Here is a 13,070-nt window from a genome sequence, read left to right as displayed (position 1 = left end):
ACTAGTTTGGTTTCCTCCTGAAGAATAAATTCTGAGTTCTGAATAAAATGAGTGTTCTATTTCATTCAGAAATTCAAAATCCAAAGAAATTAGTTCAAACAAATGTGATGTATAGCATATTAATGAAAACAAGTTTTATCAAAATTGCAGTTTAACATATTCTACTAATAAAGTGCTCAATCACATTTTTTACTCTCCTATAATCCTTCCTAGTAGTCTCAATTCATTAACACTTTATAAGCTCAAGCCCAAAGTAAGTTTTCTGAGGTCACTCAGCAAGTCAGAAAAGGTGTGGGGCACTGGAAATATCTCAATCTCCAAACTTCTTTTGACACTAAAGAAAAAGTTGTACCTGTGGTCAAATATTTTAATCCTTAGCTGCTATGTTTGTATTTCCTTCACATCATTAGTGTTAGTTCTCATTTATAAATAGATAAGCTTAACAGAAAGCTTACTAAAGGCTTAAAAAAGTATATAGTATCTTAAAAAAAAAAAAAAAAAAACAAGGAAAATCAGTCCCATTCTCCTACTGGGATCCTGTCCATGCACCATGTCCTGCCATCTTCATGCACGCTGGAGCTGCTGTTGTGAGAACACTGTCTATCCTCACTTGAAAATATGTGAAACAGCTATCTGGGAATGGAGGTTGGCAGCTATCCATCCCATGTCTGCTGACTCCAATATAAAACAATACCCATTTCCCCCATAGTTCTTTCCCTGTGGCTGACAGAAAAGTGATCTCACTGAACAGTGATTTCCTTAGTCAAGCACAATGATGGTTCTACAGTATCCAACTACGATAAATGTACAACTGCCTTTCTCCTTCGGGTTTTTAAAAAAGCTGAACTTTGGGTTGGAAGACTGGAGGGGAACATGCTTCTTTTCCTTGGTAGAAAACATGTGTTATCTGATATTCTGGAACCATGAAGCTGTACATAAAGAACCCTAGATGTTTGATTCCACAGAGAGGGGAATATGAAATCATCTGAATAATGAGTTATACAAGAGAAGGAAAGTAATAAGCAGGGAAGTAAAAATCTGAAGAAACGTTTTCATCTTTTTGGTAAGTCTGCTCTATACTCCAAGCACCTATCCCAGATAATCAGTAAGAATAAAGCGGTAGTTCAAAAAGGCAGCCACGACCTGGAAAGAGGAGGTCTAAAACAAAAAGAGATCAGGAATTTGTTTTTGGACAGAGAACTGATCAGTAAAACATGGACTAGTAAAAATGGGACCAGATGCCAAGTTCAATAAGCTGAGAGTCAAGAAAAAGAAGAAACAGTGTTCATAACTAGGTAGGAATACATTTCAGGTAAGCTCGCCGGGCATACAGAAAGAAGATATCGGCCGACATTTCACAAGCTCCCCTCACAAACTGAGGAGAAATACAACTTCTAAAAGATCAATGGGAGGCAGCTAATGTCCAGGTAATTCCTTGAAGGCAAAACAGGAGTGACTTCATGTAGTTAGGAAGCAGAGCGGAACTCACAAGACTGGAAAATTCAGGTTCTGGGAATTAATAAATTAATCAAGCTTAGTGAATCAAGATATTCACCAAATCTCCTCAGACTAAAAGTATTTTTCTTCAAATATTTTTATTACCTTCTTAGAACAGAAAGAAGAGATACTAAATTCTACATTATCTAATTTGACCAAATGAAGGTCAGAATTATATAGCTATGCTGTTTTTATCTTCTTTCTTATATTCCTGTAAAAATTTTATTTGACTATTCTTTTTTTTTTTAATTTTTTTTTTAATTTTTATTTATTTTATGATAGTCACACAGAGAGAGAGAAAGAGGCAGAGACATAGGCAGAGGGAGAAGCAGGCTCCATGCACCGGGAGCCCGATGTGGGATTCGATCCGGGGTCTCCAGAATCGCGCCCTGGGCCAAAGGCAGGCGCCAAACCGCTGCGCCACCCAGGGATCCCTTATTTGACTATTCTTAAATTTGCCTTGAACTAAGTTGAAAATTAACATAATGATAATTACCATAATAGCTAAAATTTAGAGTGCTTACCTCATGTCAGTTATTATGCTAAATAATTTCTATAGATTTAGCTCATTTAAACTTACCAAAAGACCCCTTCAGGTCTATCTTCATTTTAGATACAAGGAAACTCAGGCTCAAGAGACTAAGTAACCTGGGTCAAGGTAAAACCAGAATATTAATTGAAATCTGAGTCCTTAACTACTATGCAATTACTCTATCCTTAAGTGGTTTTCAGAGTAGTAGAAATACCTAACCAACTTAATTCCCTGGACAGAGTCAAGGGAGTGGGAGTATAGACATGGAGATAAAAACTAGGGGGAGGGGCAGCCCGGGTGGCTCAGCGGTTTAGCGTCACCTTCAGCCCAGGGCCTGATCCTGAAGACCTGGGATCGAGTCCCATGTCAGGCTCCCTGCATGGAGACTGCTTCTCCCTCTGCCTGTGTCTCTCACGAATAAATACATAAAATCTTAAAAAAACAAAAACAAAAACAAAAAAAAAAAAAACTAGGGGGAGGAGGAGGATTGGGAAGAGCCATAAATTTCCGTTCCTTTTGGTCTGAGTCATTCAATCCCGCAGCCTCTAGTAAGTTTTCTTGGGATCCCAGTACCAACACTAGGGAAAGACTTCTGATACCTGTCAGCACACGCATGGCTCCATGGACTGCATTTAAGTCTCCGCTCACCAACATCTCCATGAGCAGGTTAAAGAGCTGCGGCCAGGCTTCGGGCCAGTCCCAGTGGGCGATGGCTGACACTGCATAGGCCACACTGGAGCGCACCTTACTTATTGATTCTCTCAACCCATTGGGCAATAGCTCCCGGATAACAATTTTTGCCTGCAGAGGAGAAAAACCCACCTGCCATTAGATCAGGTTATAAGCGACTGGCAGAGTCGCTATCTAGTCGCTATCTAGTTTATGTGCTGGAAAAACAATACACACAAAATACTGCATATCTATCAAAAACTCCAATACACAAACTTGATAAATCATAAATCATTCAGAGTTCATCTGTGATCCCTAAACTTATGCTGTCCATTATAGCAGCCATCAGCTACCTGTGGTCCTTTATTAAATTTAAATTACTTAAAATGAAATGAAGTAAAAAATTCAGTTCCTCAGTTTCATCAGCTACATTTTAAGGGCTCAACACCCATATGTGGCCAGTAGTTACTGCCCCAGACAAAATAGATACGGAATATTTGCGTAACTGCAGAAAGTGCCAATGGACAGCATTGCCCTAGACCTTATACCTCAAAATTTCTTGGGCATCCAGAATGGCTGCATAGTGCTGTACTAAGTAGAAACATTATTTCATTTAATCTTCAAACAACTCTTTGAAGTTGGAATTTTAATTCTAATTTTAGATATTTAGGAAATTGAAGCTTAAAAGTTAAAAGGCTTTTCTGGTATTTTCATAGCTAGTAAAAAAAGGTAGAACTGGAATTTGAACATGTCAGTCTGATACTCAAGCTCTCTTACCTGTAGCATGCTTCCCATAATGCCAGCTATGAATCAATCTTTTCTACCTAGTATTTTCATTGCCCCATGTTGTCGAACAATGATGACCGCTCCTTAATTTCTTAAGACAGCTCCTCAAATCTCTATAGGAAGACTAATCAAATACCTCTCCTTACCCTTTCTGTAGTTTCAGGAGGCCTAAACTTCTCTGATTGGGCACACCAGTGAGTTTCCACATATTGCTTCAAAATGACTGATGCCAGCTGCAAAGAGAATAAGCCAAGTGGTACAGTAAGAAAAAGACTTTCTTCATATATAAAAATCATACACACACACACACACACACACACACACACGGCCTAATACAATCATTTGAGGTGTATCTAAATCTAGTACAAAATCCTAGGTTATTTGTAAATCGGTCTTATTCTTTCTCTTTCCAATAAGAAAGTTTCACTACCAGATAAAAAAGGAAATTACTTATAAATTGGGCCAATCAGTGTGAACTTACCTGACGGATTGCCAGTGCTCCCTGGGGATCTACGGTCAGCTCTGCTAGGTGAACACCAAATTCTGAAAGAGAAAATTTTATTGTGAGTCTAAAAGCACCCAGGAAAGCCATAGGAATATACTGAGCTTTAATCCTGATGCCAGTAAGAAAGCTTTCAGAAAGGAGACTGATTTATTGTTTCTAAAAGTGCTGACAACTACTCAGATTGGTTCTTCTAAGTAAGAGAAACAGGTTGGCCTGCAGGACATGGCTGCTCACAATGAATAGTTCCAGTGCTTTCATTTTCTCAATCACTTCATAGCTCTTCCAACCACCTTCTCTTCCAAGATGGAAACACCTTCCTCTTAGACCAATGAATGTAGTATCTAATTGAAAATGAGGGACGCCTGGATGGCTCAGCGGTTGAGTGTCTGCCTTTGGCTTAGGGTGTGATCCCGGGGGTCCTGAGATTGAGTCCTCACATCAGGCTTCCTGCGTGGAGCCTGCTTTTCCCTCTGCCTGTGTCTCTGCCTCTCTCTGTGTCTAGAAAGAGAAGAAAGAGAGAGAGAGAAAGAAAGAAGAGAAAGAGAAAGGCAGAAAGAGAGAAAGAAAATGAGTACTATCTAACCCCAATGAAAAATTAAAAGGTGAGATTTCAGGAGTTGCCATGACAAACACTACCAGATAAGACATAATTACGTCTAAGAAAGTCTGGCTTTAACAAGTTTAGTCCTAAAAATATAACTGTTAAAAGCAAACAGTTTCCAATAAGCAATGTGAGCAGTAAACTCGAAATGCATATTGAGAAACTATAAACAATTCTTACTCCTACATTAAAATTTAGATCCTTCAATGGAATCCATATCAAAATTTCAATTATTTTTTTTCAGAAACAGAAACTTCTCCCCAAATTCATATGGAATCTCAAAATTCATAACCAATCTCAAGCCAAGATAATCTTGATTAAAAAAAAAAAAAAGACCAAAACCGGAGGACTCACACTTCCTGATTTCAAAACTTAGTACAAATCTATAGTAATCAAAACAATGTGGTACTGGCATAAAGGCAGATATATACACATACACCAATGAACAGAATAGAGAGCTCAGAAACATACCCTCACATATATGGTCAAATGATTTTTGACAAGGATGCTAAGATCATGCAGTGGGGAAAGGACAGTTTCTCAACAAATGTTGGGAAAACTGGATATCCACAGGCAAGTTAATGAAGTTGGGGCCTTACCAAATACTACATACAAAAATTAACTCAAAATGGATCAGGGACCTAAATGTGAAACCTAAAACAATTAAACTCTTAGAAGAAAATATATGACAAAAGCTTTGACCTTAGATTTGGCAATGATTTCTTATATATAACACCAAAGGCACAGAAAACAAAAGAAAAATACACAAGTCAGACTTCATAAAAATTAAAAAATTTTGAGTATCAAAAAAAAAACCATTGCGTCTGAGTGGCTTAGTCAGTCCTGTCTGACTCTTGTTTTTGGCTCAAATCATGATCTCAGCAGTGAGAGTCTCGGCTCTGAGCTGAGTGTGGAGCCTGCTTAAGATTCTTACTCTCCCCGTCCCTCTGCCCGCCCCCCTGGATGCCTGTATATACACATGTGCTCTCTCTCTCTCTCAAAAACAAAACGGATGTGTCTGTGTTGCTCAGTTATTAAGTATCTACCTTCTGCTCAGGTCATGATCCTGGGTCCTGGGTTTGAGCCCTACATCGGATCGGGCTCCCTGATTAAGCTGGCTTTTCCCTCTCTCAGCCTCTTCCCCCACCTGTCCTCTTGCGCTCTCTCTTTCTCTCTCAAATAAATAAAATCTTTAAAAAACAAAACGAAACAGAACAGAACAAAAAACCCAGTATCAACAGAGTGAAAAGGCAACCCACAAGATTGAAAAAAAATTTATAAATCATTTATCTGTTAAGAGGGGACACCCTACTGGCTCAGTTGGTAGAGCATGTGACTCCTCATGTCGGGGTCATGAGTTTGAGCAAATGTTGGGGGCAGAGTTTATTTAATAAGCAAAAAAATTTTTCCAAAAAAAGAAATCACTTATCTGATAAGGGATTAATATCCAAAACATACAGAGAACTAAAATTCAACAACAAAACAAATAACTCAATTCAAAGATGGGCACAGGACTTAAACAGGCATTTCTCCAAGAAAGAAAGAAAATGGCAAATAAGCACCTGAAAAGATACTCAACGTTGCTAATCATTAGGGAAATGCAAATTAAAACTTTGAGATGCTACCACACACTCCTTAGAATAGCTATTATCAGAACAACAGAAGTACTGGGGAGGATGTAGAGAAATTGGAATGTTTATACACTATAGGTGGGAATGTAAAATGGCAGCTGCTGTGCAAATACAGTGGTGCCTCAAAAAAAAAAGGAATCATCATATGATCTAGCAAATTCCACTTCTGGGTATATAACCAAAGAACTGAAAGCAGGGTCTTGAAGAGATATTTGTTCACCTATGTTCATAGTAGCATTATCCACAACAGCCAAAAGATGGAAGCAATCCAAGAGTCGATCCACAGATGAGCAGATAAAATGTGGTATATACATACAATGGAGTATCTATCACCCAGCCTTCAAAAGAAAGATATTTTGCAATATGCCACAACTGCTAAAATAGGTGAACCTTGAGGACATTATGCTAAACAAAATATGTTAGTCATAAAAGGACAAATACTGCATGATTCTATTGATATGAGGTACTTAGAGTAGTCAAAATACAAATACAAAACAAAAACAAAATACAAATACAGAGGTTGCCCAGGGGGTGGGAAAGGGGAAATGGGGAATTATTATTTAATGGGCTTACACTTTCACAAGATGAATGAATAGAATTATGGGAATGGATGGTGGTGACAGGTGCACAACAATATGAATGTATTAAATGCTATTCAACTGTGTGCACTTAGAGATGATTAAAATGGTAAGTTTTGTGTTGTGTGTTTTACTACAAAAATAAAAAAATTTAATTTAATTTACACTTGTAAAGGAGTCGATTTTCAAATGAGGAAGAAGAATGTTAGACCAGGATTGCATCATAATTGTCACACTTGACATTCTAGGGCTATACTATCCAGCATGGTAGCCATTACCTCCAAGTGGATACCGGTTTCCTGAAATGTGGCTAGTGAGGATTGACATGCAGTGTAAATGTAAAACATATACCAAGCTGCAAACTTAGTATGAAAACAAAATAATGCAAAATATTTTAGTAATGTTTACATTGATTACATAGTGAAATGATATTTTGCACACATTAGGTTAAATACAGTTTATTTTTTTTAATTTTTATTTATTTATGATAGTTACACACACACACAGAGAGACAGAGAGAGAGAGAGAGAGAGAGAGGGGCAGAGACATAGGCAGAGGGAGAAGCAGGCTCCATGCACCGGGAGCCTGATGTGGGATTCGATCCTGGGTCTCCAGGATCGCGCCCTGGGCCAAAGGCAGGCGCCAAACCGCTGCGCCACCCAGGGATCCCTGGTTAAATACAGTTTAAAAAATTATTTTTAGGGCAGCCCCGGTGGTGCAGCGGTTTAGCGCCGCTTGCAGCCCAGGGCGTGATCCTGGAGACCCTGGATCGAGTCCCACATCAGGCTCTCTGCATGATGCCTGCTTCTCCCTCTGCCTGTGTCTCTGCCTCTCTTTCTCTCTCTCTCTCTCTCTCTCTCTCTCTCTGTCTCTATGAATAAATAAATAAAATCTTTAAAAAAAATAACAAAATAAAAAATTATTTTTACCTTTTCAATATAGCTTTTAGAAGATTTAAAATTTCACCTGTATAACTCTTATTCCTATTGGATAGTGCTGTTTTAGAGAACAAATGGTAGTTTTTCAGATGTGTTTGGTTGTGGTAGGTGCACAGGTTACAACAGGTACATCATTCCCTTTTGGAGGGAGATCAGTGAGGTTAAGAGCATGGGTTCTGGAATTAGGCAAGTTTAGGCTCAAATCCTGAAACTACTATGTCTGAGTTGAGGCAAGTTATTTATCTTTTGTAAACCCATTTTCTCATCTACAGAATGAGGAGAATGGTATCAAATTATCAAGCAATCCTGAGAACCATACATGGCACACAGTAAAACTTTAAAAATTATTGTGGCAATTCCTATCAAAATTCCAATGGCGTTTTTCACAGAAATAGAACAATCCTTAAATTTGTATGGAACCACGAGAAACCCCAAATGGCCAAAGCAATATTGAGCAAGAACAAAGCTAGAGCCATCCTTGATTCTTTTTAAGATTTTATTTATTTATTGATGAAAGAGACAGAGAAGGAGAGACACAGGCAGTGGGAGACGCAGGCTCCATGCAGAGAGCCCTATGTGGGACTCAATCCTGGGACATCAGGATCACGCCCTGGCTGAAGGCAGACGCTCAACCGCTGAGCCATCGAGGTGTCCCAACATTCCTGATTTCAAATTAATTTACAAAGCTATCATAATCAAAACTCTATGGTACTGGCATAAAGGCACATAGATCAATAGAACAGAAGAGAATGTAGAAATAAACCTATGGTCAATTAATTGATGACAAGCGAGGCAAGCATATACAATGGGGAGAACAGTTTCTTCAATAAATAGTGTTGGGAAAAGTGGACAGCCCATGTGAAAGAATGAGACTGGACTCCTGTCTTATACCATATATAAAACTAATTCAAAATGGGTTAGAAGACCTGAATGTAAAACCTGAAACTATAAAAACTTCTAGAAGAAAACATAGGTGGTAAGTTCCACAACATCAGTCTTAGCAATGGTTTTCTGGAGTTGGCACCAAAAGCAAAAACAAATATTGGACTACAGGGGCACCTAGGTGACTTGGTTGCTTAAGCGTTTGCCTTCAGCTCAGGTCATGATCCCTGGGTCCTGGGACTGAGCCCCACGTGAGGCTTCCTGCTCAGCAGGGAGCCTGCTTCTCTCTCTCCCTCTGCTGCTCTCCTTGCTTGTGCTCTCTAGCTCTCTCTCAAATAAATAAAATCTTAAAAAAAAAAAAAAGTGACTACAGGCATACTTTGTTTCATTGCACTTTGCTTTACTGTACTGAATTTTTTTTTACAGACTGAAAGTCTGGAGCAACCCTGTGTTGAGCAAGTTTATCAGTGCCGTTTTCAACAGCATTTGTTCACTTTTTGTCTCTGTGTCACATTTTGGTAATTCTCAAAATAGTTGAAACTTTTTCATTATCATTATTGTATTTGTTATAGTGATCTGTGATCAGTGATCTTTGATGTTACTACTGTAATTGTTTTGTGGCAACACAAACTGGGTCCACATAAGATGGTGAACTTAAGGATGTGTTACGATTTCTCTACTAATTGGCTGTTTCCTTCTCTCCCTCTGTTTGGGTGTTCCTAGTCCCGAGACACAACAATATTGAAATTAGGCAATTAATAACCATACAATAGGGATGCCTAGGTGGCTCAGCGGTTTGGCGCCTGCCTTTGGCCCAGGGCGTGACCCCGGGGTCCCAGGATCAAATCCCACATTGGGCTCCTGCAGGGAGCCTGCTTTTCCCTCTACCTGTGTCTCTGCCTCTGTGTTTCTCATGAATTAAAAACAAAACAAAACAAAACAAAAAAACATACACTAACTTAAGCGTTCAAGTGAAAGGAAGAGGTGCATGCCTCACACTGTAAAAAGCCTGGTGAGGAAGGGATATCCAAAGCCAAGAGAGGCTGAAAGCTAGGATCTCCTGCACCAGTTAGCCAGGTTGTGAAATATAAAGAAAATGTTCTTGAATGAAATTAAAAGTGCTACTCCAGTGAATACACAACAGTTTTATTGCAGACACGGAGAAAGTTTTAGTGGTCTGGACAGATCTAACCAGCCACAACATTCCCTTAAGCCAAGCCTAATCCAGAGCAAGGCCCTAACTCTCTTCAATTTTATGAAGGCTGAGAGAATTGAAGAAGCTGCAGAAGAAAAGTTTGAAACAGCAGAGGTTAAGTCATGAGATTTAAGGAAAGAAGCTGTCTCCATAATATAAAGTGCAAAGTGAAGTGGCAAGTGCTGATGCAGAAGCTACAGCAAACTATCCAGACGGCCTAGCTAAGATCATTATTAATAAAGGTGGCTACACTAAACAGCAGATTTTCAATGTAGATAAAACAGCCTCATATTGGAAGATGGCATCCAGGACTTTCACAGCTAGTGAGAAGTCACTGCTTGGCTTCAAAGTTTTTCTTCCTTTTTTTAAAAAAAATATTTTATTTATTTACACAGCACACATGCACAAGTAGGCAGAGCGGCAGGTAGAGGGAGAGGAGAAACAGGCTCTCATCTGAATAAAGAGCCCCATGTGGGGCTTGATCCCAGTACCCTGGGATCATGACTTGAGCCAAAGGCAGATGCTTAACCGACTAAGCCACCCAGGCACCCCAACAGGGGTTTAGAAGAAGTGGATTCCAACTCTCATAGATGACTTTGAAGGAGGGCTTAAGACTTCAGAGGAGGAAGTAACTGCAGATGTGGTGGCAACAGTGAGAGAACTAGAATTCGAGGTGGAGCTTAAAGATGTGACTGAATTACTACAATCTCAGCATCAACTTTAATGGTTACTTCTTATGGACGAAAAAAGAAGGTGGATTTTAGAGATGGAATCTACTCCTAGTAAAGATGCTAGAAGAAGATTGTTCCAAAGACCACATAGGATTTAGAATAGTATACAGGGTTAATAAAGCAGTGGCAGGGTTTGAGAGGATTGGCTAATTCTGAAAGAAATTCTACTGTGGGTAAAATGCTATCAAAACAGCATCACATACTACAGAGAAATTAGGAAAGAAGAGTCAACTGATATGAAACACTTTACTGTTGTCTTATTTGGCCGCCCCAACTTTCAGCATCCCCTGTCCTCATCAGTCTGCAGCCAGCAACAAGAGGCAAGACCCTCCACCACCAAAAAGATTATGACTTGCTTAATACCTCAGATGATGATCAATATTTTTTGGCAATAAGGTATTTTTAATTAAGATACACTGTTTTTTAGACATAATGCTACACTTTAACAGTATACAGTATAAACCTAACTTTTATATGCAGAGGGAAACAAAAAAAATCATTTGACTTGCTTCACTGCAATATGTGCTTTATTGCATAATTTGGAACTGAACCTATGTTTCCAGAGTATGCCTGTGTATCTAAAAAGCTGCCACACACACACACACACACACACACACACACACACACACACACACAAAAAGCTGCCACACAGCAAAGGAAACCACTAACAAAATGAAAAGGCAACCTACTAAACAGGAGAAAATATCTGCAAATCATGTGTTTGATAAGGATTAATACCCAATATATAAAGAACATGTACAGCCCAACAGCAAAGAACAATCCAATTAAAAAATGAGCAGAGTAGGGGATCCCTGGGTGGCCCAGTGGTTTAGCACCTGCCTTCGGCCCAGGGCATGATTCTGGAGTTCGGGGATCAAGTCTCATGTCGGGCTCCCTGCATGGAGCCTGCTTCTTCCTTTGCCTGTTTCTCTGCCTCTCTCTCTCTCTGTGTCTCTCATGAATAAATATAATCTTAAAAAAAAAATGAGCAGAGGATCTGAATAGACAATTTTTCTAAAGAAGACATACAGATGGCTCACAGGTACATGAAAAGATGCTCAACATAGTTATTAATTATCAGGGAAATGCAAATCAAGACCACAATGAAATATCAGCACACATCTGTTAGGATACCATTATATTATAAAAAAGACAAGAAATAATAAGTGTTGGCGAGGATGTGGAGAAAGAGGAACTCTTGGTGCACTGCTGGCAGGAATGTAAACTGGTGCAGCCACTATGGGGGTTCCCCCCAAATTAAAAATAGAACATCCATATGATCCAGCATTTTCACTTCTGGGTTTTTATCCAAAGAAAACAAAAACACTAACTCAAAAAGATATACGCACGCCCATGTCCACTGCAGCATTATTTACAATAACCAAGATACGGAAAGAAACTAAATGTCCACTGAATGGTGAATGGATAAAGAAAATGGTATGTGTGTATGGCTGCCAGAGACCACGGGGGGAAGGGAGTGGGTGGGGAGAAGAGGGCCAGAATGGGTGGAATCAAAAGGCACAAAATTCCAGTTATGTAGTAAGTCAGTCATGGGGAAGAAATGTACAGCACGTCAGCTATAGTTAACAATACTGTACCGTATATTTGAAAGTTGCTAAGAGAATAGATCTCAGAAGTTATTTCCATAAGAAAAATAAAAATTCTATAACTAAAATAAAATCATATATTGTGCTATTATTTTTATTGCCCACCATGAGTACATTGCAAAAAATCAGTTATCGTGCTATTATTATTTTTATTGCTCAGAATGAATATGTTGTTTGGCTTTCCTATCTCTGTAACTAATGTTACTTTCCATAGTAAATTCTAAGTATCACAATTGGATTCCACTGGAATAGCCGTCCAAAGGATATTTATGCAAAAAGTCACCCATGCAATGTTTCATGTTCAAGGCTTATCCAAGTAAACTGCTTAAAAGCTACTGAAAATAATCTCTTTCAATTTTTTTTTTTTTTTTTTTTGGAGAAGGAAGGAGGGAGGGGCAGAAGGAGAGGGAGAGAGAGAATCTTTAGCAGGCTCCACGCTCGGCACGGAGCCTGATGCAGGGCTCGATTTCATGACCTGAGCTGAAATCAAGAGTTGGAAGCTTCACCGACCGAGCCACCCAGGTGCACCATGATATGTTTTTTTTAAAAATAATTTCTAGACTTAAAAGGTGACACATGGATATCCTTTACTCACATTCCTCTGATATTAACAACTTACACAACTGTGGTTCAATGATCAAAACCAAGAAACTAACATGGGTATAATACTATAAACTATGGGCTTGAATAGAATTTCATTTCATAGTTTTTTCCCCCTTACTGTCCCTTTTCTGTTTCAGGATCCAATCCAAGATCCCACAACGTATTTGGTTATGTCTCTTCAGTTTCCTCCAATGCATGACATTCTCTCATTCTTTTCTTGTCTTTTCTATGACCAGAACACTTCTGATGAGTAGTGATCAGTTACTTTGTAGAATGTGTCTCACTGTGCATTTGACTTCAGTTTCCTCACAATTA

General features: G+C 39.0%; 1 protein-coding gene across 2 annotated transcripts in view; it reads right to left on the bottom strand.

The window, feature by feature from the left end:
• Positions 1 to 13,070, bottom strand: part of IPO9 (importin 9) — a 55,866-nt gene that overhangs the window by 29,118 nt on the left and 13,678 nt on the right. For both annotated transcript variants that reach the window (XM_055319080.1, XM_055319079.1), the window contains exons 2-4: positions 3,966 to 4,027; positions 3,631 to 3,717; positions 2,629 to 2,830 (exon numbers count right to left, since the gene is read on the bottom strand). In XM_055319080.1, the coding sequence (XP_055175055.1) occupies positions 2,629 to 2,830; positions 3,631 to 3,717; positions 3,966 to 4,027 (351 nt within the window). The remainder of the gene's footprint in view (positions 1 to 2,628; positions 2,831 to 3,630; positions 3,718 to 3,965; positions 4,028 to 13,070) is intronic.

Source organism: Nyctereutes procyonoides, unplaced genomic scaffold (assembly GCF_905146905.1).
Source record: "Nyctereutes procyonoides isolate TBG_1078 unplaced genomic scaffold, NYPRO_anot_genome, whole genome shotgun sequence".
NCBI classification, from domain to species: domain Eukaryota; kingdom Metazoa; phylum Chordata; class Mammalia; order Carnivora; family Canidae; genus Nyctereutes; species Nyctereutes procyonoides.
Note: the sequence above shows the minus strand (reverse complement) of the source record. Positions and strands in the feature narration are given on the sequence as shown.